Source organism: Trichosurus vulpecula, chromosome 8 (genome assembly GCF_011100635.1).
Source record: "Trichosurus vulpecula isolate mTriVul1 chromosome 8, mTriVul1.pri, whole genome shotgun sequence".
In the NCBI taxonomy this organism is placed as follows: domain Eukaryota; kingdom Metazoa; phylum Chordata; class Mammalia; order Diprotodontia; family Phalangeridae; genus Trichosurus; species Trichosurus vulpecula.
Window position 1 is genome coordinate 141,299,168 of NC_050580.1, and position 27,179 is coordinate 141,326,346.

General features: G+C 40.8%; 1 protein-coding gene across 1 annotated transcript in view; it reads right to left on the reverse strand.

Moving 5' to 3' along the window:
• The window catches only part of APBA2 (amyloid beta precursor protein binding family A member 2), a 208,120-nt gene that overhangs the window by 20,866 nt on the left and 160,075 nt on the right, over positions 1-27,179 (reverse strand). The window contains exons 10-11 of the mRNA XM_036736849.1: positions 25,205-25,417; positions 19,304-19,423 (exon numbers count right to left, since the gene is read on the reverse strand). Coding sequence (XP_036592744.1) covers positions 19,304-19,423; positions 25,205-25,417 — 333 coding nt within the window. The remainder of the gene's footprint in view (positions 1-19,303; positions 19,424-25,204; positions 25,418-27,179) is intronic.

Below are 27,179 nucleotides of genomic sequence, written 5' to 3' on the forward strand. Positions count from 1 at the left end.
CTCAGAGAGCTTACATTCTAATGATCTTCTAAAAGAATTCAGATGCCAAAAGTTTCACCAGTAAACCTGCTTACCAACTATTGCTCTTTCGAAAATAAGCTCAGGATCATGCCAAGGGAGCACTGTAATACAATGGAATGAGTACTGGCTTTCAGAGGACCTAGGCTTGAATCCCAGCTCTGACATTGACTACCTAGGAAAATTCGGGGGACACGGTTTCCCAAATGTCAATGTCCTCATGTGTAAAATCAGAGGATTAAAAGCTTCTGGGGTCTTTTCCGATTCTAAATGGATGACTGAAAGTTGAAACTTTCTTAAGGAAACCAACAAAAATGTCCTAAGCTCTGGAATGGAACAAAGTGTCTTCTACTCACAGTTTTGTCATTACTTCTGACTCCCCCAATTTCAGCACTGACTTTTCCTAGGACTTATTTCCGAATCTATAAACTGGGAATCTGCCCATTGACTCCCAGCTCAGAATCACTACAGTGACTCACATAGCACATTCCCAATCTCCATGAAACACATATTTGGTCTAAATTTTGTATACCGGTTCATATCATTAGTATCTAATACATTGTTCAGTATATGCTCAATAAATGTTTACTCTTGAACATCATTCAGTCTTTTCTTTGGAGTTCATATTTCTTTAATATTACTTCTTAGAGGTTACAAATTTATAAGATGAAATTTTCACCATTTGAGGAATATAATTTTCCCTCCCCCATACTCCAATTCCTCCTATTATCTATACCTTTCACTGGATATATTGTTCATTATTTTTTCATGAGTGTATGTGTTGTCTTTTCTCCTTGCCAAGATCAAGCATCCCTAAACACAAGACCAACTACATTTCTTGTCTCCTCGACAATGCCAGAATAATGCTTTGGATAGCTAACACTCAATAAAAAAGTGGCTGATTTAACATTGATATACAAAACTCGGTGGAAGAAGCACAGTGCTGGGTATCAGGAAGCCTAAGTTCTAATCCTGTATCTGCTGTTATATAATTGTGTGACCTTGGGCCTGTCTCAAAATCTTTGCTTCAGGTTTCGCATCTATCAGATGAGCAGAATACCCATCCTATTTCTCTCTCGGTTAATGCTGATGATAAAATAAGTGTGGTTTTTACAAGTATCAGAATCAGGCCTCAAGTCCAGGTTTATTAATGATAAATCTACTGTTGTAGATCTGCAAGTTAAAGTGGTCAGAGACCTCTGTGAATTTTAGTTTTAAGCCACCACTTTATCTTGCTTGATGTTCCACTTTCTATTGCCACATATCAGGGAAAAGGAAAAACAAAAACCAAGTGCTTGGGGCTTATGGGTCAGTGATTTAAAGGCAGAACTTGAATGAGGGCAAAGCATGAAGAATATGAGTTCAGAAGCTTTTTTTGCTAAGCTCAGCAGGAGAGACTGCTCTATATTTCAATCTAATTGCCCCCCAAATTGGAAATCTATTTTAAAATCACCTATGAAAATGGTAGCATTTCAAGAATGGGATCATGAAGAGGTCAAAGACATGAGAATCAAGACAAAGCCATTTGTTAAAAAAAAGAAGAAAGAAAAAGAAAGAAAGAAAAGAAAATGTTCCCTCCCCCATCCTCCCCTTACTGCAACACTTGCAAAAGGGACAAGATTTATTTGTCTGGAGGCCATAGGGAAAGGCTAAAAAAAAAGGTGGTGGGAGGCTCTTCTTCTTTGGGGCCCTTTAGCAACCTCTTGCTGGCCTATCAACTGATTTTAAATTAAAACAAAAAACCCAGAAATGGATGGTTTTGTTCTTTAAACAGTGTTTCCTCAACAGCCTAATCTTGATTTTAGTGAAACAAGAAACTCCTGCCATGATTTCACATGATGAACATGTTGTAGGATCTGATTTCTCCAGATCTCCCACTGCATTAGAAGGTTTATTATGTGTTAGTGACAATTTAGACTAATTTTTGACAAAAAAAGGAAGAAAAGAAAGTAAAAGAAAAGAAACAGTAAGGAGTCTTCTTGCCCACTTTCGGAGAAAGACAATGTGTTGCCATTTCTCATCAGGCCCCTGGTCTGTTTATTCACTCAGATAGCATCTGCAGCACCATGGAACCCAGCTCTTTATAAATGGCTGAGCATTAAACAAATCCAGAGAGGACAGTTCAGAAAATGCTTAACCCTTCCTTGACCATCCTGCTCTCACACTAACTAGCCAGCATGGGCTTTTTTCAAGTTAAAGCTAAAACAGATTGGCCCCACTAGGGATGTGTCTTTCCCCATAACAGCTGACAATTTCTACCCATATCACTTTGTGGTGACTTCATTTTATGTATATGTGTATATACATATACATGTGTATATACATATGTATATATACATTTATGTGCGTGTGTGTGTATATACAAATGTGTGTATACATATGTGTGTGTATATATGTATACACGCACGTGCGCGCGCACCCACACCCACACACACACACACACACAGAGCTTGGCAGTGGTTTGAGCCACAAGAGCCATGCCCACTTCCACTATCAGCCACTTATCATCTACTTTGGGCCCAGTGTGACATCTACACTCCCTTGGAGGCCTTCCAGTATATGATTGTTTAGGAGATGTCTCTCTTCATAGGCTTAAAGGAATAAATACAGATAAAAGAGCCCTTGTGTTCTCAGGTCCAGTCATCACACTCCATAGTTAAGACTCCATAGTTAAGCTTCAGTGCCCACCAGCTCATTACAGCTCTGGGGCTCTATTGATTAGGCTGTTACTCATGTGACTCGGAGGGGAGATTTACACTCTACTTACTCTCAGCTCAATAAGTGGGGAGGGGAGAGCCCTGTAATTTGAACTCCTACAGATAAAGGATAGTACAAAGGAACCTATTTCCAGGTATCTATAATGGAAAAGAGATGTAATGTTAATTCTTTTTTTTTAATTTCTAATTGTGATTCATAAGTATATGGGGCTCCTTGGTAAGGAAACTCCCTTTACCCATGCAGATCAGCAATGATGAGGCAATATATAGTCTTGGGCATTTGGAGCACTGAGGGGGGGCTCTTTCCCAGGGTCATGCAATCAATATGTATCAGAGAGAGGACTCAAAGCACGTTGTCCTAACTCTGAGGCTGGACCTCTATCCACTACAAGATGCAAATTGTTAATGAATATTCTGGTTGAGTATTCATAGGTATTTTACATGGATGGTCATTGTTCTCAGAATTCAATTATGTTGCTTGGAAGAAGTTCTGTATTATTGTGATGGATAGAGATCCAGCCTTATGCAAACCCAGTTTCTGAGGCATATTAATGTTACCATGGCAAGGTCACTTCATCTCTCAGGGCCTCAGGTAACTCAACTCTAGAGAGCTGTTAAACAGTATCTGTAGAGGGAAATGTCCACACTGGGAGTTCCCAGCACAGTTCAACTCACAGATCTAGTCTTCCCCTCCCCACAAAAATACACATATACATAAAATGAGCATAATGAATTATTCTACCAAGAATTCAGAAGTTTCTGTAGGATCTTATGGTAAGCTTACCACTATGAATATCAGTTATCATTGGGTAGTAGTATTATAAAAGAAGAGGGTATATTAGATTTATATTGGTCCTATGACCTACATTATAAAGTAATTTTTAAAGAATATTAATCAGAAAGTAGACATTCAATTTCCTTTTCATTTCTTTCTCACATAAACACATATGTACACAGAAAAATAGAGTGGGAATAGAATGCCAACCAACCTCTAGGATTCTTTTGTTTCCTAATGAGTAGAAATTTAATGAAGCCTAAAAAAAGCATTCACCCTTTTCCTCTCTTTGTCCCACACCTCTCCTATGTTGCCTGCAATTCCACTTTTCTTCAAAGCCTTCTCCAGTTGTATGTATATGTATACATATACATATATATGTGCATATATACATATATATGTGTGTATATATATATATTTTTTTTTCAGTCTTGTCTGACCCCATTTGGGGTTTTCTTGGCAGGGATATGAGAGTGGTTTACTGTTTCCTTCTCTGGATCATTTTATAGGTGAGGAAACTGGGACAAACAGAGTTAAGTGACTTGCCCAGGTTCACACAGCTAGTAAGTATCTAAGGCCAGATTTGAACTCAAAAAGATGACTCTATCCACTGTACCACCTAGATGCCCCAGTTACATACTCATATCTAAGTCTAATTCCCAGTGCGAATACATTGTGATAAAAAAATAAAAACCTCAAGTTACATTATGGGTTACTTTATCCTCATGTCAATCAAATGTGGTCAGAGGTTTTGGATTTTATTAAAGCGAAAGAGGTGCTATGGAACTCAAGGTAGATTTTTATCAGAAATGTGTCATCTCAGCCTCTAAACTACAGATATCCCAAAATGCAACAGAGTAATTTATGAAGATAGTAGTGGGCTCCCTGTCACTGGAAGAGTTCAAAGAGAGGCTTGAATATGACTTGGCAGGAGTGTTACAGAAGGGATTACTGTACCAGGTGGGATATTGGACTAGATGTCCCTTTCAGAATTTAAGATTCTATGATTCTAAATTTATCCTTTCAGTTTTTCAGGCCTTTTCCTATCACTACCTTAGTTTGTAGGTAGAAAATGAATAATGAAATTTGGGGACAGAAAGAAATTTTTAGTGCACTATTGAAAGCCATTGGATTAGTCAAGGGTTCAAGAGGAGGGGTTGGGACACAGCAGAGAATGGGAAGGAAGAAATTGAAGGGGAGAGATGTCTAACAATAAGTGTTTTACTATACAAATGTCAAGATAGTTGGAGGCTTATTTTTGAGAATATGATACAAACATATTTTTTCAGGAGAAATGTTAATGCCTCAAAGTTAAACTGATGAAATCTGAAAATCCATTTTTAAATAGCTTTAACTATGTCATCTAAGGCCTTTCTCTAAAATAATGTATTGTACTTTGGGAGTAATGAAGCTGAAAATAGAAAGCACTGGAGTAAAACTAACTCACATGACTGCAAACTTTTCAGAAGATTTAGGATAACAGCATTTGCTAAGCTAGCATTGTTTCATGTAGGCATAGCCTATATTAGCTAATATAATTGAACATTAAAGAGAATATGTACACATATAACTTATCCACATATCAATATATGCATATTTACACACAAAGTAGTATGTATATATGTATGCATACACACATATATACCTAATACAGTTTATATAATACACATACATACGTGCGTATATGTACATATATATAGATATATAGACATAGATATATATCTATATATATCTGGTATAAAGTCTTAGTTAAGCTAGTCATTTATTATCTTTCATAACAGAAATGTACCTAGAACCTGCCTATGAGCTTTTTAGTGGTTCTTCTTCCCTACTTGATATTAGCCTCAAGTATTTGTTCAGAAATGTGTGCACGTACATACATGTGGATTTATGATACATACATCTATTTACACTATCTGTACAAAATTGCATACGTATATGTGTGTGTATATATGTGTGTGTATATATATATATATATCTGTAGATATAGATATGTACACCTACATATACTATAGCTAACCACTGAACTGAAGCTAATGTTTCCTTGTCAGGAAAAACCATTAGGGAATGCATTAATCTGGTACCATATACACTGTCATGGCAACTTAATCATTTCCTAGCTTAACTAAGATGCTATGCCTTGATTACCAGTAATTGGTAGGGGAGAATTTGAAGAGGTCTTTCTCTCTTCTTCAAGGAATGGCATTCACATATGTCATTTCCTAGACAAAGCCAATGAGTATTCAAGTAAGTGAAATGATAGTATCAGCCAAAAATATAAATAGAATTCTAATTAATGAATTCTAATTGGTCTTAACTCACAAAGGTTATGTTTGGCCTTTAGCTGTGACGTGTGTGTGTGTGTGTGTGTGTGTGTGTGTGTGTATAGTGGAGTATCTGGCCAACATAACAACTACCCCTTTCCTATTCCACATCCTTCAGCCAGTAGCCTCACCCCTTTCAAGCAAACCATATAGTCCTGGTATTTATCTAAGCACTTAGAAAACAGAAAGATGTATGGAAAGGAAATAAGTATCCTATAATGATTTAGTGTTGAAACAAAAATGTTTAGCACAAGGACCTAGCTCAGAGCAAGCAGTTAATAAATATTTGTCAGATGAACCACAGAATCAAAAAATCATGGAAGCTCCTTGAGAACACAGATTACATCATTCTTTGTATTTGCACCCCCAGTGCCTAGAACATGATGGGCACACAATAAGTAATGGTTTATTAGATGATTTACCTAGCTTTATCCCTCTCATTTTATACTTGGGGCTTGGGCCTGTCCATGGTCCTGATCCATTAGGATTCAGGGAAGTGCTGGAAGCTACATATGCCTACAATTATCATGTAACATTCTCCTGTCCCACCATCCCCAAACTATAATCATAGTATGGCAGCATGGGTTATCCACACATAACTACCATAAGAACTCGGTAAAACATTCAAGTCTTGGCTTTTAAACTGGCCACTCATAGCTCGCTGGAAAAGTACCTCTAGAGCTTTTTTCTGAATGAGGACTGGCAGGTAAGCCCTCAATGGCACCATGTATCTAGAGGAACCTTTATCTAATGGCCAAGCCCTTTCCAATGCTTCCATGTGATCCAATCTGCCCTGGTTTTTGAAGGGGTCCATGTGTTTGGACTCCCCTTGAGCAGTTATTTCTTTTTTTCCCAGTTTAAGCAAACTTTCTTCTGTAAAGAGCCTACAGTAGGCTTAGAAACTTTCCATCAAGGAACAGAATCTGACCTTATTTTTTAATCAGAGCCCCCAAATATCAGTATTATTGCACAGAGTAGGAGCATCAGGATCCAGAACAAAGCACAACATTCCCCCCAAGCCCACAAACTGACACACACCTAGGTTCTCCCACAAATCCTTAGGGCTCCAAGCTCACAGACACAGTCCCTCATGCATGCTGTTTTTAGTTTCATCTCACGCCCTCTGTCCCATTCACACTCACTACTCTTACCCATTCTTCCCTCTTAAATGCAGTCTATTTCCAACCTTACTTACATATATATGTATATATGTATGTATGTGTATGTATGCTTGTATGTATAGATATAGATATGGCCGATGTCTACAACCAAGCCTCTAGCAACACTGGAGACAACACATCTTAATAAACTAAAGACATAATTTATAACTGTGGGCTGCTGCTGCTGTGTGCCCCCACCATCTCCCCTAAACATCTGTTCCTTCTTTCTGACAATGTTATACTTCTTGAGGGCAGAGATCTTTTTTCATCTTTTTTATCCCCAATGCCTAACAAAGCTTGCGCAGACACAGATACCAAAGGTTCTGCGAATTTTATCAGCCAGAGGAACTCTCCATGTGGAATCTTCCTCCCTCGACCCTCTATGACTCAGTAGGGAGTCATAAGGAGTCACAGATATTAAATGACATGTCCAGGGTCATAAAGCTAAAATTTGAATTCAGGCCTTCCCAACTGCAAGATCAATACTCTATCCATCCACTATAGCATCCCTCCTCCATGCCTTGCATTTGGTAGGCATGTGTTTAAATGAATCTTTCACATTGATGTAGAGCTTTGCAATTTCAAAACATTTTCCTTACAATGGCCCTATTAAGTAGGTAAGTACAAGCATCATTTCCCCCCATTTTAGGGTTGTGAAAATTGTGGCTCATAGAGTTTAAATGACTTGGCCAAGGTCACAACACCAATCAATGGCAGAGTTAGGTCTAAATCCCAAGTTTCTTGACTCCCGTGTTCTTTCTCTTATGCTGCATACTCCTGAATGTATGCATGCATGAATGAACGCTTGAATGAATGAAACAAAACAGCAGCTAGATATTATTTTTAAATAGCTTTTACAATCATTTCATTAGCATGTTTTCGAGGAAAGAAAATATAACTTCCTCTCCTCCAAATCTCCTAGCTCTCCAACAGATTTTGGGAGACATGTGTAAACTGGGAGAGGGAAGCAGATTGAAAAAAAGGCACCTCTTATCTATATACTGCTATCTACCCTGCTATCTTATGTATACATGTATATATGCTGGTGACACACACGTGTGTGTATATACGTGTACATATACACACATATGCATACATATATATTTATGTATATACATACACTTACATATACACATACATACATACATACATACACACACACACACACACACACACACACTCACTTCCTTTTTCTCCCTCACTTCATCCATCCAGTGGTCTTATGAGAATGAAGTGAAACCACAGGATTTCTTCTTCAAGTCGCTCTGGCCTGGGCTCCTGGGGAGGACAGCAGTGGTCCAGAAACTGTGAAGCAAATCTCAGGGCCCTTTTTTCACCCTGTTAAATCATCAAATGCTTTCAGCTGAGCTTTATGAGCTCTGTAAAGCCTCAAGCAGTTGTGTTGCTAAGTAACAAGTGGCAGAAGCTTCAGAGGTACCAAGAGTTGTAAATTCCACTGTTTGCCCTCCCTGTATTACACCTCCTCCCTCCCAGACCCACTGTCCCATCCCTCCATTCCTAGAAGAGAGAGAGCTAGAAGGGGAGGCTGGGGCTAGAGGAGGAAGCTGGCAAGGGTTGTACAGTCTCATAGCACAACCGGCCCCACAGCAAAGTCACCCTGGAGTGACCTTCTGTCCCAAAGGGGAAATGCTGATGTCTCAAAGATCCGTTTCTGGCATTCTCTCTGCTTCTTGGGGGAGGTGGAAGGGAGGAACACCACATTCTTTTTAAAGTACACAGCCAACTCTGAATAGCTGGGGGAGAATAAAGACAGAAATAGGGGATGCAGTTTCCTCTTGAATACGTTCTCCAACTCTCACTGGGTTCTGGGCTAGATTTGCTTTATGGAAATATTGACAATCATTTTCTGCTTCTTTCTCCCCTTCCCCTTGCAACTCTGCTAACTAAATACAATACAATCTCTTCCTCTAATAGCAACACCCAAGCAGAGGGGAGTGGGTAAAAAAAAATGCCAGCTCTCCTCATTGACTCAATACCTCTAGCTTGTCATCGAGCACCTCCTTCTCCATCCTGAATGGTGCAAGAGGCAGTGTTGTAAATAACCATACATGCTGAGCACTCTAGACTTGGCTGTAATTAGATCTTGGGGTTTTGCTTGGGGTTTAGAAACCACTTGAACTGCACTTTCATGGTTAACGGTGTCAGCAGAGCCAGCCTTGGAATTACAACCTTGGTTCCTCTCGCTAAGAACATATCATTTTGCAGATCGCCTTCCTCCTAATCACACAGATGACAAAACCTACTAAACGACATTACCCAGATTTAGTTCAGCCATCTTATGCAGGCACATATTTCATTTAACTGCTCAGTCTGAAAATTAAAGTTTGCCACCTGCCACATGAAATTTTTATATATTAATCAGGCAGAAAATAGCCAGTGGGTTCTCAGAGAGGGCAATAGATATATTCTTCTCTGGCAGAAGCTCCCCTCTTCCAGCTCCACCACCTTATCCTCACCTTCAACTGGAACTCTAAGGACCAAATTGGAATTAGGAGGCCCCAAAGGCAGCCCTAGAGAGTGGGAGAAGGTTGGAGGCAGGCTCTAAAGTCTTGGACTCTAGCCTTGGGAAGCTGGAGCTGATGGGGTGGTATGCAAACTTCAGGTTTTCCATAAGGAGATTACAGAAAAATCCAGCTTAATTCAATTCAACAGACATTGCAGGAGTGACAACCACGGGCTGGGTATTGAGAGAGATAATAAGATGAAGATGACATGGTACCTGCCTTCAAACAGTGTATAGGCTAATAGAGAAAACAGACTTCACCCAGAGGCCTTGCAGATGTGTGTAACCCTTGTATGTAAGCGCTATGTAAATTCCAATTATTATATGGTTATTAATATAGTATATATAGCATTATTATCTAACATATTATATGTCATATGACATTATATAATATTTATCATTAATAGCAGAAGCAGCACAGTGAATAGAAGCATAGAGGGCCAGTCTGCAGTGAAGAAGACCTGGGTTCAAGACTTGACTCTGGCCCATATTAGCATGATCAAGTCTATTAACTTCCTAACTTTCCATGCAAAATCAGTTACAGATCAAATGCCAACATGCATCAGTGGAAGGAGTTTCCACACCTTCCCATATGTAAAGTTCCCTACACCAATGAAATCACAGGTCCATCCCCCAACTCCTCCCCCCCATACACACACATGCACACACACACACACACACATTATTAATATAATTACACAAATCGCCTTATACTCCATGGCAGATCTATATGGGGCTACAAGACTGCAATGTAACAGAGACTATGAACTCCCAGTAAATTATTGTGACTAGCACTCCCAGAGTGAGAAATAACTCAGATTTAGGACCACAGATTTAGCATTGAAAGGGATCTTAGAGGCCAGGTAGTCTAACATTCTTAATTTTCATATGAGGAAATCGAAGCCCAGAGAGATTAAGTTACTTGCAGGGACCCAAGATCTCACCAGTAAGTAGCAAGAGTTGGCATCCAATGTCAGGCCCTGGAACTCAAGGACTAGGGCTCTTTCCACTGCACTTCAACTCGATATTGGACCTTCCAGAATATATATATATATATATATATATGTACACACACACACACACACACACACACACACACACATATATATATATATATATATATATATATATATATATGTAACACACACACACACACACATATATGTATTGGGCAGAAAATAGCTCATGGGTTCTCAGAGAAGGCAATAGATATATTTTTCTCTGGCAGAAGCTCCCCCCGCCTGTTCCATCACCTTCAACTGGAACTCTTAGGATGGAACTGAAATTGTGGATAAAGCTAAGTGAGAGGCCCCAAAAACAGCCCTAGAGATTGAGGGAGGAGTGGAGGCAAGCTGCAAAGCAATAACTGGGGCTCCTGATTCACCATAGAGGTTCTAGCCACTCACAGAAGATTAAATAGAAGACTGAGATCAAATATTCAAATATTGATTGATCTCAACAACCAAACACAAAATATCAAGCCATACAGTATATACTAGACCTCGTCAGCAAAAGTAGGAAGGTGATGAAGGTCTCCCTATCTGAGGAAGAAGCTTCACTACAACTGGTGATGACAGAAACATTCTTTTGATTTGTTTGCTTCTTTTGTTTGGAAAATGGTGCCCCACCACCACCACCACACTCTTCCTCTCCTATACCCATTATCTCTTTCAAAACTCTACCCATCCATCCAGGTCTACATCAAATGGCACTTTCTTTATGAAGGCTTCCACAACTCTCCCACCCCACTGTGCCCAAGGAGAAGCAACCTCTCTGTATGAAGACAGACATTCTTTGTGTCACTATGCTATCTACATATATTTGCCTTATCTTCCCTGTTAATGAATAGAGAGCAAGGCTTGGGCCCTCTGAAGATAAGAGAGGGCCAGTTTTTAATTGGACTAGACCTAAGATTTAATTCAAATGCAGAACTTCCAATGAGGAAACTGTCCATCCTGGTAAATCAGGACTTAATCAATCAATCAACATTTATTAAGCCCTGTGCTAAGTGCTAAGGATACAAAAAGAGGTAAGATAGTTCCTGCCCTTAACTTTCAGCCTTGGGATTCCCTGAGATACTGAGAAGTTAAGTGACTTGTCCAGGGAAAACATAGGATGTGTCAGAGCCAAAGTCTCCCAGATTCCAAGGTTAACCCTCTATAAAGCTGACAGCCTTCATAAAGTCTCACTCCTCAACTATCATGATTTGGAGGGGATCCTTAACTTTCAAAAGTTATGCTAGCACAGAATAAGTTTTTGCAAGTCCTAATAAGCTGGAAAGATTTCCATTATAAGCCCAGTGGAGGTAGCTAGATGGTGCAGTAAGATAGAGTGCTAGGCCTGGAGTCAAGAATTCTCACTTCCCTGAATTCAAATCTGGCCTCAGATACTTACTAGCTGTGTGACCTTGGGCAAGTTACTTGACCCTGTTTGCCTCAGTTTCCCCATCTGTAAAATGAGCTGGAGAAGGAAATAGCAAACCACTCCAATATCTTTATGGAGAAAACCCCAAATAGAGTCACAAAGAATTGGACATGGCTGAAACAAATGAGCAACAACATGAGTCCAGTAATAGATTAGACATGTGTCTTTCAGAGAGCAACCCAGCCGTGGTTGGGAAGGCACATTGCCAAGTCAGTAACAAGGTAATGGACTTTTTTGATCACGGCAGCGCTAAGACCATGTATTAAGCTGAAGAGAGGTTTAAATCCTATTTGGTGAACGGAATACTCATATAGACAAAATTACTCTCGCTCAATAAATATTTGTAGCATGAATGAAGATACTGCCCAGCCAAGAAATGACAGCAGAGTTTGTCCTAGAACAAGATTTCTTAACACCAAGTACATGAACTTGCATTTCAATATAATTGATTTCCTTTGTAACTCCACGTAATTTATTTTTTCCCATTTAAAAGCATTATTCTAAGAAGGGGTTCAGAGGCTTGACTAGTTTGCCAAAGGGGTCCCTGACACAAAGAGCTATTATCCTAGAGATTTTCCGATTCTGTGCTATTATCACCCCCTCCCAGCATTGGATTCTTCAGTTAAGAAGTCAGCAGCCCTGATCTGATCATGTTTCAAAGGGCAAGCATTCCTCCATATTTGAGTTTCATGTCGAAAGGGAGAGAAGGGAAGGGAGGCATGGTTAGAGATGGGCCTGGTGAGCAGGCCTGGGACAGAGTAGTTTCATGGTTACACTCAGGCTGGTACAGCAGAATCAGAAGATCTGAGTTCAAATCCCTCGTGATGATTACTACCTATGTGACCCTGGGTAAGTCACAGTCTTCCAGAGCCTCAGTTCTATTATCTGTTAAATGAGGGGATTGGCCCCTTCCAGCTCTGGACCTATGATCCTATGACCAGAAAAAAAAAAAGAGGGCAAAGGACCATGGTTGGTAATAGTGACTTTCACACCCCCAGGGCTGCCAACTGTTAAGTGTCCACAGGTTAGATGTGAGGGTGTCAACCTAATGATAATGTCACAGAGAAAGACTAGGGAAGACATATGGAAAATGCTTCTGAGTACGTGAACACTGATGGCGGAAAAGGCACTGGGGAAGGACACTGGACTCAGCCGAGTTGGGTCCCTGCTGATGACAAAGGCACAATTTGGAAAATCAAGTTGACATATTCTGCCTAAAGCAGCTGCTCTTCACTAAAAAAAGGGCTGTTCTGCCATCAAGGCAGTAGCTTAATTTCCATCAGAATTAATAGGATTTATGCACAGCAGTGACAGGCAGGGTGCCTAAAAGACTCTCAAAGCAAATTTAATGAATGTGGTAGGAAATTTGCATTTAAAGGAGCATTACCCCTTAGGCAGTCACAAATGCTTCCAGCTGAAAAAAAGAAACTGCTTATTGCTGCTCCAGACCCCCTACAGATAGAGATCATATTTTCTGAACCCCGAATCAAGACATGTGATTTATAAAAGGCAGGTCCTTTCTCTAAGCCTGACATTTTCCTGGAAGCAGGATTGTCCCAGAAAAATCAGAATATGTGGTCACTTCATATGTCGAGGATAAAAAGTTATGAATTGTGCCAAAGGCAAAAAGGCCACAGGGTTTTGCAGAATGGCATAGTCAGAGGACTTAGAACTTGGAGGGTGTTGTTAAGGGTCTAGTCCAACCCCCTGATCGAGAGTGACTTGCAAGGCTAGAATTTGGGTTCAGGTCTGCTGACTCCAAGTGGAGGATTCTCTCCACTACACCAGGATAAACAGCGATGACTATAAGATCCACTGGTGATACCATGACAGGGAATATTGTGCCATCCAGGTGAGGAAACTACCCTGGAGCATCACCAACTCTGGGCACAGACCTCCCATACCTGGTGCATGGGCAGCCCTAAAAAAAGGATCCCTTGTCAGGCCCATCATTTGTTAGAGTCTCTGATGCTAATCCTTTCTATCTGCTATAGGACATATATCTACCTATTTTGTTTTAAATGTATGTATCAATATATTAAAATATTTACTTGTAAAAAAAAAGACATATATGGAGCCCAGCAACTGACTAGACCCAAGATGGTGAAAGTGATGTCCTGGAAAGATGATAAGGCTCCCCCTGGCCAAGGCAGCCAGCCTGTGCTTAGTTCGTTTTTTTTGGTCAAGACACACAGAGGTGTTTTCTTAGCATTGTTGATATGTGAAGGGGTTAATTCAAGATAACCCTCCCAAGTTACTCCTAGACTTGTAAACGTGGCCAGAATCTCTTCTCCTCATGACTCTTCACCATGGCAGAAATCACTTCATCTTGTCAGCTGCAGCCCTTTGTTCTAGGGCAAGAACTGGGAAGTGGCATTGTGAAGACCAGAGCCTTTCTGCTCCATCGTCTCCTGGCACCGTTTCCTTCCAGTTGGCATCAAAGGTATTGGCAAGATGATTGTACAGTATACAGTGATGAAGCAGAAATAGTACAACTCCCAGGGGGCCAGTAATTGTGACAGGGCATGGGGACTGGAAAGAAGAAAGAGGATAGAAGATAGAAGGAAGTGCTGACATAGGATGCTAGCTAGCGTTACCCTGGGAGCCTCATATCTCAGAAAGCCCAGAGGACACAGAGTTGGCACAAGATCAATGAGATAAGTGGTAAGTATCTGAACATCTGCAAAGGGGGTTTGGGCACCAAGGGGTGTGTGAGCAACACACACACACACACACACAGGTTGGAGTTGCCTGGCATCACTGCCAAATCAGGCAGGTGAGAAAGAGAAAGGTTAACATCTGTTGCTTGTCTCAGAAGTGGGAATGACTTTTAGCATTTCATTTCCTGTATTTACTATAATACAGCTGCCATAAGGACATGTCAAGGAAGTATGATTGATTTGTGCAACAGCCTACGTCCTATTTTCTGGGTCAGTGGGGAGATGTATCATAACAAGGATAAAATCATGCAGATTTATTTGCTTCATCTGTAAAAACTTTCCCGCTGCACTCTGGGACGCGCCGCAATGTATCACAAGAGAAAGCCCAGGAGTTTAATAAATGTCTTCCTTTATTACAGTCCGCCCACTGAGCATTTATCATACAGCAACCTGGCACGGCTGGTCCCCTGGGATTCGCCCTGAATGAAATTTCTCACTCTGTTACTGCTCAGGCACCCAGAGTAACACATCACATGGTGGCAAGGGCCTGTCCTCTGGGAATGGGGGCTGTGTGGCAAGAACCCTCATGTGCCAGAGAAATGCCCCACAGGCTGTGTCTCAGGAGCATTGCTGGAGGGGTGTCCAGGAAAGGCAGGTTAGCAGCTGAAACTGCAAAGAAGCAACAAGGACAGGGCCCAGGCAGCTACTGGGAATCTAATCTTCCTTAATAACTCATTATGGATCTGTCACCCATGAATTTATCTAAAGCTTGTTTGAATCTGTTTTCAGGCTGCCTCACCACTTAGGGTAAGGAGCTAGATGGTTTTATTGAAACTTCAAATACAAAACTAAGGCATTGAAACAAAGGTGATCAGATAACCACCTCAAGTAGGCATAGCATTTTTAAATAGGGCAATCTTTATGTTGATCAGTCTCTGCTAACCAGAGTCTGTGCTTCAAAAGAGCTTTTCACAGACACTGAAGTTGGCAACATCCAATCCTAAGGACTCTAATACATCTACATGATGGATAAAAGAGACAAACTGGATGGATGCAAATAAATGGGGCACTGGATGAGCTGTGCAAACAATGAGCAGATGCAGTCTAATGAGATAGTGGCTGAGAAGGGGAGGAGATGTAATTATCCCAATCCTCCCGTCCTCCCTCTGCAGTGATTGCCACCCTGGCAGGAAAGGGCTCCAGGAGGTAGCAATTTCCCAAACCTCATTCAACCCAGTCCAATTCAACAAGCATTTATTAAACACCTACTGCATGTCAGGCACTGTGGATCCCCAGGCATTGAGGATACAAAGACAAAATTGAAAAGAAGACTCAGGGTCATAATAAAAAAATGCTTCTTTTAATATAATTTAATATAATGTCTTTAAGACTATATTATTTGATGGCTGTATCTTTACCAGCATATAATCTCAACACGGCATTTTAGAATGCTTATCATTCTCCATGTTATCCTCAAATTATCCTCAAAATCCTGCCATCTCTAAACGTCTGAATTTTGTAAAACTCACTCTAGGTTCCAGTCTGTAGTGTCGTGGACTCTAAAGCAGCCCAGAGACAATGGGATATTGTCCAGAAGGTGGTGCTAGATTCATGTTAACAGCCACCATTTCTTTTACACAGCCTGGAAGGGGCCAAGCACATTTGGGGGCTGGTAGGATCATGACTGAGTTTTTCTGCTCCTTGTCATTTACAGCTATCTGCCTAAGTCCCTTATGAATCTATTTTATCTTTCTGGAGACATGTTAGACTCAAAAGACCTGAGTTTTAGACTAGCTATGCCCCCATCATTGATATGACTGTAGGCAGGTCATTTAGTTTTCCTACACCTGTTATCTGGCAGAATTTAATTAGACAAAATTAAACATTCCTTTAAAATCCTCTGGTATGGTGCAGTGGCAGGCGTGCCAGCTTTGGAGGTAGCGGACCTGAGTTCAGAGCCAGGCTCTGTCTGCCACCTACTATCAAAGTGACCTTGGGCAAGTCACTTATCCTCTGTACTCCTCAGTTCTCCATCTATAAAATGAGAGTTGAAATAAATGGGCTACAATCTCTTCCAGCTCTAAATCCAAGATCCCATGAACCTTTGAGCTCTAATCTCCTGTGATAATACCATATGACTTTAGTAATCTTCCAAAGCATAACAACTGGGGTTATTTCTGAAGTCAAATCTCTGCAAGTCAGGTGAACTCTGGTACAAGCAATGAATGAATTGGCAAATGTTACCCTTACAAATCTATAAGCAATAGCAAACCTCCTAGAACAAACTAGTGCTAAAAATTCCCTGGCTATATGTAGGACAATGACATCAGTATCGCTCCAATTTAACCATCCCACCCACATGTCCTAGTGCAGCTGGTGTCTGGAAGAGTTAGCACATTAACCGCTTCACACATCAGATACTCTAAGAAAAGCGCTATTTCTGTGTGACTTGAGCAAACAAACAATAACCACAAACCCAGCAGACTCAAGGCTTTGTTGAGGGGAAGCTCTTACAATAGGCCCCTGGATAAATAAAAGCACTTCTTTAGAAAGACTTATGTTATCATTGCCGAACTCTTGTGTGTGGTTGGTTCAGCAATCACACAGATACTTAACTAGTCTATTTGGACTTCCTCCAGGACTCTTAGCTGCAGGGAATGCATTGACCTCATAGAGGTTCCTTTTCCAGGAGTTGCCTGTTTCAGTGAAATCATAGGTCCCTATCCTTGCTGTAGTCCTAGCTACAACCACAGCACGGATGTAACTCTGGATTCTCAAAGACTAGGCCAGCAGAGCCAAGGTTCCAGTAATGTCCTACCAAGCTTGAAAGGTCCATGGAATAACTGTCATACTTAGGTCTGGTAATTAACTACATGGGTATGTCTTCAGACAACCAGCCTAACTAAGATGGGAGAGTCTCATCACCAGGTGAATGTATTTTAGCCACAGCAATCTAAGAAGTTTCACTATATGGAGGGGTCTGCATTAATGGAGAAAATATTAACACCGACAAAATCATGAGACTTTTGAAGAACTGAAGTAATCTAAAAAAAAATCCTCAACCACCAAAGATTCCATTGAGTTCAGTGTACGTTTTTACTAAGGAAGGAAAGTAGACTAATACTATTTTTGCATAATCTACATAGAGTTTAAACAATATGGATTCAAATTTTTTTTAAAATGGATTCAGATTCTAACCCTCACTTAACCAGAAAATTCAGTTAACCAGAACCTCCATTTCTCTTTCCATTACCCAGAATCTGATTAATGGAAGATTTATTGCAATAACCTAAGCTGTCAGATCCAGAGGTAAGATAACAGGTTCTTTGTTTCCTAGCTAATGTTTTTAACCAATCTTCTGCACTTTCTGTACCCCATCCCTCTTACTCCTGAAATAAAAAAACACAGGAACAGCTGAAGGATCTGTGATTTTGTCAGTGGGAGAACTCCTGGTGGAAGAATTCTTATCAACCACCTATGACTTAGTAACTCAGTTTTAGGTAGCTGCTTGAAATACTAAGGGGTTCAGCGGTTTCCCTATACTGTCACAGCCAGTATCAGAGTGGGAATCTGAACCCATGTCTAAGTTGACCATTCCATCAATCATATCACCGCTACCTTCAAAGCACAGCAGAAAACAAAGGAAGGGACTGTTTATAAACAATGGCTTTCACATTTCTACTTTACTGGAAGTCTTCCCCAATCCCTCTTAATTCTAGTGCCTTCCCTTTGTTAATCATTTCCTTTATATAGCTTGCTTTTTTATATATTTGTTTGCACACAGTCTCCCCTTTAGACTGTAATCTCCTCGAAGGCAGGGACCGTCTTTGACTTTTTTTGTATCCCCAGTGCTTAGCACAGTGCCTGACACATAGCAGGCACTTAATTATGCAGCTATGAATTATCCAGACCCCTTCCTTCCCCTCCTCCTTTTTCCTGTGATTTGCCTTTCATTATTCACTGGAACCTCAGCCTCAGAGAGCACTCATGGAAAGGCAAAAAAAGCAAAAATCCTAGCAGTCAAGCTCGGGTCAATGAGCTGAAAGGCTGAAATTATTAATGAAAATGGAATTTAGAGATTACCATGGGTTTTAAGCTGCTATCCCAATTTCCCAGAAACATGAACAAGCAAAATTTGGATATAGACCCTTAGGAGTGTGGAACTTCCTTGTCTGTTACAGTCATTCCTCTAAATAGATGCTACTACTCTAGCTAGCCCTGAGAGACCCAAGCAGTAAGCAGAAGTCCTGGTGAAAGCCACAGCTCTAGCAGTTACTTCACCCATGGCCAAGTTTCTCGGCAGCACATGTGGCCCTGACTCTGACCCTAGAGGACTGGGGTGGGTGACTGGGTGGGTGGTTTGTTGTTGCCATGACTAAGATAACTGACCAAGGCTGGCCATGAAGACAATCCAGCCGGAGGGTAGGGAGATGTTGCTGTGAGCCCTTTGGCAACCCAAGTACTCACAGACAGGAGCCCTGTTTGCCTGGGAAATGACCTCTGCCGCAAACCAGTCTCACAGAACACAGCAGCCTCAGTTGGATCTGCTACAGAGACATTTTGTTCAAGAGCAGAGAGATTACTGCAAGCATCTAATCTGCCAAGTTCTCACCACTAAGTAATTTATAGCATCCATTGCATTAAGGCTTTAAATATAGCTTCCCATCAAGACAAGCACATCGTAAAGGAGTGTTGACTTACGATTCCATTCTGCACGCTAAAGCCCAGCTGGTATTTCAGGTCAGGTCGTTTGATGAGGACAGTTGTGACAGGTGGACAGCTGACAATGTTGAGTTTCACTTGTGTCTGATTCTTCAAGCCCTGTCAAACAGGCAGAGATATGTATGATTATACTAACCAAAGTATCCTGGGTATCTTTAGAATCACAGAAATTTTAGAGGTGGAAAGAACCTTAGAAGTCACAGAGTCTAACTACCTCGTATTAGAATATGAGCTCTTTGAAGGTAGGGATTGTTTCTCTTTGTATTTATATCCCCAGGACCTAGCAGTCTCTCCCACGTAATAGGTGCTTAACAAATGCTCTTTTTGATTTTACAGATAAGGAGATGAAGACCAAAGAGCATAGGATTCAGATCTGGAAGGAATCTTAAGCTTCTTCTAGTTTAACCAATTCATTTTACAGATTAGGAAACTGAGGACTAGAAAAGAGTGACTTGCCCCAAGATCACAGAGGTTTTTCCCAGGTCAACCGACTCCAAAGCCAGTGCTCTTGCCAGCACTCCGCAGAAATCAATTGATTTGCCCAAGGTCACATAATTAATTAGTGGCACAGTCTAACAAAATAGTTGGGTGAAACTAGTTGGTGTAACCTAGTCCATCTCATTTATATCCTCTTTCCTCTAATTGCTGTGGAGCATAGATATTAGCTTCCCTTTAAGAACTATATCCTCTCAAAAGCTGGTGCACAAAATCCACAGGTGAGGATGACACCTTAGTGTGGCCTCTGCTTAGACAAGTATATTTTTAATGGATCCAGGTTAGAAATTGTGTGGAGGTGTCAGGGGCCTTAAGATGCAGGCTGAATACTGGGGTAGCAGAGATTGAAAGAGAGAAAAATGGAAGCCACTTCTAGACCATGCTTGTTGGTGCTCTGGTAGGATCAGCCCTTGCTGTCCCATATCACCAGAGTGGTTCATCTATGACTCCACCAAAGCCTCTTTCATCCTTACCTGAGCTCTTTGGTAGACTTGGCAATTAAAAACTTTCACTCTAGTTCCTAAGATGAAGCAACAGGGATCTCTACTTCGTTCCACTGTTCCTATGCTCAGACATAGCACCTTTAAGATACTGAGGCTTCAACATTCCCAAACTGAGAAGAATTGGCTTCCAGACACTAAAGCTTCACATTTATCCATTGAACACGTTTCAAATACCCTTTTTTTCCCCACACTGTAGTGCCTTTCTCAGAAGGCAGCCCAAGGGATGGAGATAAGAAGGAAGTGAACTATCTGAAAAGACTGTAGATAATAATATAATAAACCCATGGATGAGGGAAACTTGTCTATGGTGCTCTACTATAGACTTGGGAAGTAAGTGGTAAGAATACTTGCCATTTGATTTCATTATTTGCTTTTGGTTTTTGTTTGGTTGGTTTTACTTTACATTCTGTTTTGAGTAAATGTTTCACTTCATCACAATGCCATGTGTTTCATTCTGGCTTGGTAGAGAAGATACAATGGAAATGAAAACCTGTAAGCTATGGATGACATCTTCAGTATGATGGACCTGGGAGCAGCAATACGGCCGAATGCTAAGAGTGCCCTGGATTTTACAATGATCAAAGTGAATGTATAAGGTATTTTTAGAGAATTTGTGCTTCAACATAACTTGAGGAAGTTTTGAGGTGTGGGAGATGAGACAAACTCAGAGAGGTTAGGCTAGGCATTCAGGGAACAGAGAACCTAACTCAGAAACTAAGTCCAAGGAAAGTACTGACTTGGGATTCAGATTGGGCTACAAGTAGGGCATTTTAAACCTGGAAACAAGAAGTGTGCTTGTGGCCCAGAAAGAAAGCACCTTGATTCTTCCATGACCAAAAAAAAACCACAGAGAAATATCTCTGGTTTTGAAATGGGTATGAAAATACAAGTGAGCTAGGAAGTAAAACTGGAAAACAAAAACCTTCTATGGGTTAATTATGCCAAGCTGCAGTAAGCAAAAAAAAAAAAAACACTCATACTTTGATGAAGCAACTATATTTAGGGTTATCCAAAGAACTTTCCTTTTAGTTTTATACTTGATTAGTCTCAATATCTATACATGTTGGGAAAATAGTTTTAGGCTCTCAGAAAATAATTGCTTAATCTAGTATTGCAGAGAATGTTGTTGAGGACAGGTTCTGTAAGATCAGGGAATGGAAAGTGCCTTTGGTCCATACCACAGAGACCAAGAGGATGGCTAAAAAAATCAATGATTCAATATCCAAAAAAATCTTAACATACAGGAACAATATGTCAAATTTAACTAGATAAAATGTAAAGTTCTATATTTGAGCTCAAAGTATCGACTGCTCAGGTTTAGCATGGTAGAGACAAGGCTAGATGATGTAAAAAGACCTATGTCTTGTTCAGCATGAGACAACAGTGGTTCAGGCACCCTAAAAGGACAATTTTATCTTCAACTTAGTTAGATGTGTGGTGTACAAAACAAGGCAAGTAATGGTCCTCCTATAATCTGGAGGTACGCATTTTAGGGAGGACATTGATAAGCTGAATCTCATCAGAAGAGAATGACCAGGCTGTAAATGGAACTGAGAAGCATGCCATTTGAAGTCTGGCTGAAGGAACAATAGTGTTTAACCAGAAGAAAAGAAGACTTGTGGAAAGTGAATGATGAATGTAGTGAAAAGTGAATGATAGAAAGGCTGTCTCTAAATGCATTAAAAAGTAGTGGATTTATTTTGCTTGGGCAGAGATGCTAGTTTTGGCTCGTTATTAGGAAAAATGTCTTAGAATGTTGGACTGTAATCTCTTCGATTAGAATATAATATCCTTGAGAGCAGAGACTTTTGCTTTTGTCTTTATGTTCTCAGGGCCCAGCGCATGGCAGGCCCCTAATAAATGTCTGTTGATTGTCTGATTAATAATTAGTTATCCAAGACTGGAATCAGATGCCTCAGGAGGTAAGGGATCCCTCATCTTTTCAATGTCTGGCAGGGGCTGGATGGAGCTTGTTGAAAATTGTGTAGAGAGCATACTTAGTTTAGGCAGGAGTTGGATCAGATGACTTTGTTGTTGTCATCCTGTCGTCCAGAACTGTTGTCAGTTCAATCCAGTCCAGACTCTTCATGACCCCATTTCAGGTTTTCTTGACAAAGATACCAGAATGGTTTGCTATCTCCTTCTTCAGCTCATTTTATAGATGCGGAAACTGAAGCAAACAGGGTTAAGTGACTTAACCAGGGTCACACAGCTAGTAAGTATCTGAGGCCAGACTTCAACTCAGGAATATGAGTCTTCCTGACTCCAGGCCCAGCACTCTATCCACTGCACCACATTGCTGCCCCTCAGATGACCTTTTGGGGCCTTGTCAATTCTGAGATGCTATGATTTTTTAAATTCCGTGATAAAATGATGTCCAAGGGCTTTTCTAGCTTAAAGGTTCTGATTCTAAACAGTAACATTTGATTGGGATGTCTTTCATTTTCTGGCTGCCTGGGGCTGAATTTGGTGATAAAGTAAGCATGAAGGCACAGACCAAATTCCTGAGACAATCCGAACTTCTTGTTTTCTTTAACTGTACATGAAAAGAGCATTTTCTGTGACTGAGAACTGCTCCAACTGCACTAAATCAAATCTGCTCCCTCTAGCCTAAGGGAGCTGTCCTTCTATCAGGCCCAGAGAAGTCTGTTCCCTTTCCTCTGTGGCTTTTCCAATAAGATGACATTTTATCAACACTCAGAACACCTTGGAGACAACGAGAGCCTTTTGGGTCATCGAAAATGTCTAACCTAAGAACAGAGTCTCACCCCTACTATCTTATGGGCACGCATTCATGGAAACGGTGCCTGGTAGACAACCATTACATGGAGCTCTCACCCAGAAAGAGAGACATCGGGATCATACACTGTCCTCTGGCTGACTGGCAGGAACCCAGAGCTTGGCTTTCAGCTCTGTGGGGAACCTGGCTGGAAGGCGAAAAATGTAGTCAGCTACATACCCATATGAAAACCTATCCTCTGGTTTATCTCTATGATTTGCCCATTAGGCAGATGCTATCTGCTTAGTCCAGTGCAGAGACACTGTGTGTTTGATTTCCCGGACCAAACAAAGGCCTTTATTTCACTAGATAAAAAAGAGGAATGAAATCTCTTTCTCTGGCCCCGAAGAACACAGGGGGAGGGAGTGTGGGAGGAGGACAAGGGAACCAGGCCCTCATCCTCTTCTGTAATACTGTGGCCTTGATTAGCTGGTGAATAAATTATAAACTGACAAGATGGTTCTGTATGTGTACAAAGCATTGGCTAAATCAGCACTGCGCTCAATAGCTCATCAGGGGTCCCTTGCAACCTTAAACCTGCTACTTTCTGGAGACACTAAAGCACCAGGAAAAAGGAACCTGGACCTACAGGTTCCTAAAATACGTGCCTTCTACCCCCTACCCCTGCAGAAATGCACACGGCCCCTCTTGGAGGTGATCCCTTAAGCTGAACATTCAAATTTATGAATAAATTAGGCAATGGTGAGTTACAATACTATAGGTTTTTTAGAAAAAATTTAAATAGAAATATTTTCATATTTTTTTCCTAAATAGTGAGCTCCTTTGAGGCATTTTAAGAAATCACTCAAAAAACATTTCATAAACTGGGCCCTAGTCCTGGTGGGGCTCAATTTTCTCAACCTACAAATTGAAGGTCCCTTTCAGATCTGATACTAGTATGACATGGTGGGAAGAGTCCTACACTGGAATTCAGGATGTCTGGGTTCAATTCCTGGCACATGTGACCATCAAGTAAACCAAATGTGATCTTTCTCATAGAAGCTTTGTTCCCTCATCTGTATGATCATGAGTTTGGGCCATGTGATCGCTAATGGATCTTTCTAGCTTTGACTTTCAATGATCTTACTATAACTCTTCAGAAACATGTCTTGTGTTTAAAACATGGCACACCTGCAGTCATCTTCCTACTTATAATGACATTCTTTATTTCCCTAATAGTAAATAGTAAAAGTTTCAAAGAGTCAAATTTAAGCTTGTTACGGAAAAAAAAACTTCTTAACAATACTCAGAGGCATTAAGGATGCCTCAGAGACAGGGGGGGTCCTTTCTTTTGTTTCATTGAAAGCCTAACCTAAGAGCAGTATCTCACTCCTAGTATCTTATGGGCAAACATTCATGCATTGTAGACAACCATCATGTGGAGCTCTTGCCCAGAGAGAGAGACATCAGGGTATCACACTGTCCTCCAGCTGACTGGCCAAACGGGACTGCCTCTCTCTGGAGGTCTTCAAGCAATGGCTGGATAAGCACTTGTTTTAGAGGGAATCCTTTTTCAGGGATTGCCCAAACTCTGAGGCCTCTTACAACTCAAAGATTCTATGAAATCTTCCGGTCCACACTAGAAATGCTAAACTGTTTGTGAGAGGCCACCTGGAATGGAAAAGGCCTTGGACTTGAGGAAGCCAATGCTATACTTGGATAAATGTGGAATGTCTCTTCTTCCTGACTTGTGTGCTTCATTGGAGGGATGCTAACCTAGCTCTCAGTGAAGCAAAACCAGACTTCTTCTCCCCACTTCCAAAACCCCTCACAGAAAGAGTAAGGATCAATGATAAATCCCCAAAAGTTGATGGGAAGGGAGGGAAAAGGGGAGAGAGAGAGAGAGAGAGAGAGAGAGAGAGAGAGAGAGAGAGAGAGAGAGAGAGAGAGAGAAGAAGAAGAAGAAGGAGAAGAAGAAGAAGAAGAAGAAGAAGAAGAAGAAGAAGAAGAAGAAGAAGAAGAAGAAGAAGAGAGGAGAAGGAGAAGGGAAAGAAGGGGAGGGATAAAAAGAGAGAGAGGGAAGCAGAAGGAAAGGAGGGAGGGAAGGAGAAAGGGAGGGAGGGAGAGAGGGAGAGTGGGGGGGGGAAGAAAGATTAGTAGTACCTTGATGATTCCCTGGCATGTTGCAAGAGGAAGACCCACTAAGCTGGTGCCATTGATTGACATTATCTGGTCTCCAATGCTCAGCTTCCCAGATCGGGCTGCTGGACCTCCATTCATCATGTTAGCCAGAATCACTGTGGGGAGGATGGAACCCCAGCCTGACTCCACGATCACCACACCAAGGATTTCTCCCTTTTGTTTTTCTATATGGAGCTGCAATGAAATAAAATAGACATTAATATAACTGGCTCTGATCCTGCACCCACTTGGCACATCAGTAAACAAGCCCTAAATTTGACCCCCTATTTTGAGAACTGGACAAGTGCCCACTCTCTCCACCTGAATCTCAAGGAAATTGGCTGGCTTAATGCCATAACGTGAAGCCATATTAACTTAGTAGAACTGTACCCTTCAGTTCCCGATTTGGCCACAAGAAGATTTCTTTTAACATCTAGCAATCATCTTTCTCTCTCTGTAGTAAAACTCGAGCCCCAACATTCATATAAGCAGCACATGCTAGATAATCCCAAGAACTGGGGAATATGTAATCAGTGCCTTTGGAATTAATTACACTACAGGACTTCCAAGAGTTATAATGATGACAATAATAATAACGTTTACACTTCCATGACCCTTTTAAGTTTAACAAAGCATTTTTCTCACAACTCTGCTCAGTAGATAATATTCCTGTTTTACATGTGATGGCCTAAGTATGATCTGAGTCATCAACTAAGGCTAAAGAGGGTCCAGGTCTAGGGGGAATTATGACAGATTAATTTTGATTAAGTAAAGTGTTCCTTTTTATTCAATTCCTGGGCCTTTCTACTAAGAAACTGATAACCAGGTACATACAATATAGACTACATGTGACAAAGTGACCTCGCTGATGCTGTCCATGTTAGCACAGGAAGGAAGGAAGAATGGAAAGCTATGTTCCTTTTTATGCCTTTCTCATATTTAGTTAGAAACAAAGTCCTGTCAATTTTTCTTTTCAAAGACTGCTCATACCCATTCCTTCCTTCCCAATTTTACTGTAACCACTTGACTTTAGACCCTCATCATCTCTCACCTGCAATATTTTCATGCATAGTCTCCCTACCTTCAGGCTCTCCTTTTCAATCCAGCCTGTATACCTCCATTGGACCAAACTTCTTTAAATGTAGCCTTTATCCTGTTTCCTATTTGTCCCCTACTCAGAGATATTCAGTAATTCTACAGTTCCTATCACATCAAAGCGAAATTCTTTTGCCTGGTATTCAAGGTCCCACTCTAATGTTAGCTTCCACTGAATCTTAAAACACATCTTAGATACTGCCCCTACTCCATGACATGCCATGCTCACCTGACTTCTAGGCCTTTGTTCATTGTGCATCCCTCAGTTAGCATACACTCCCATTTCCCCCTCTATGTTTTTAGATTTTATCCATCTCTTAGGTGTTTTCCAAAGGTGATCTCCTACAAAAATCTTCTCAGCTTGAGCCCACTCCTCATTCAATTAATCAATCAATAAACATTTATTGAGTGAAAATCATGCTCTTAATTATACCAGGCAAGTGCTAGGCACTGGAGGGAAAAAATGCTTAAGACACAGTCCCTACCCTGAATCTGATTATAGTCTACATAGGGATATGAGACATACATTAAATATTAATAGCCAGCATGGTCAGATAGCATATTTTAAGTGCTAAATGAGTAGTATAGTTATTAAGAGACAAAGGAGATCTCTGTGGTTTACAGTATACGGCGAAGGCTTCATGGAGGAAGTGGCACTCAGATTGGACGGGCAAATAGTAGAAACATTATGAATACTTGTCGACTGATTGATAGAAGGAAGGAGAAGCATAGAAAAGGGTATGATTTATCAAAAGAAGGAGGATTCTCTGGGCAGAGGAAATGATGGAAACAAAGGCGTGATGAATCAGGAGAGGATGAATAAATGACTGAGCTACAGTGATACATAGAAAAATAATACAAA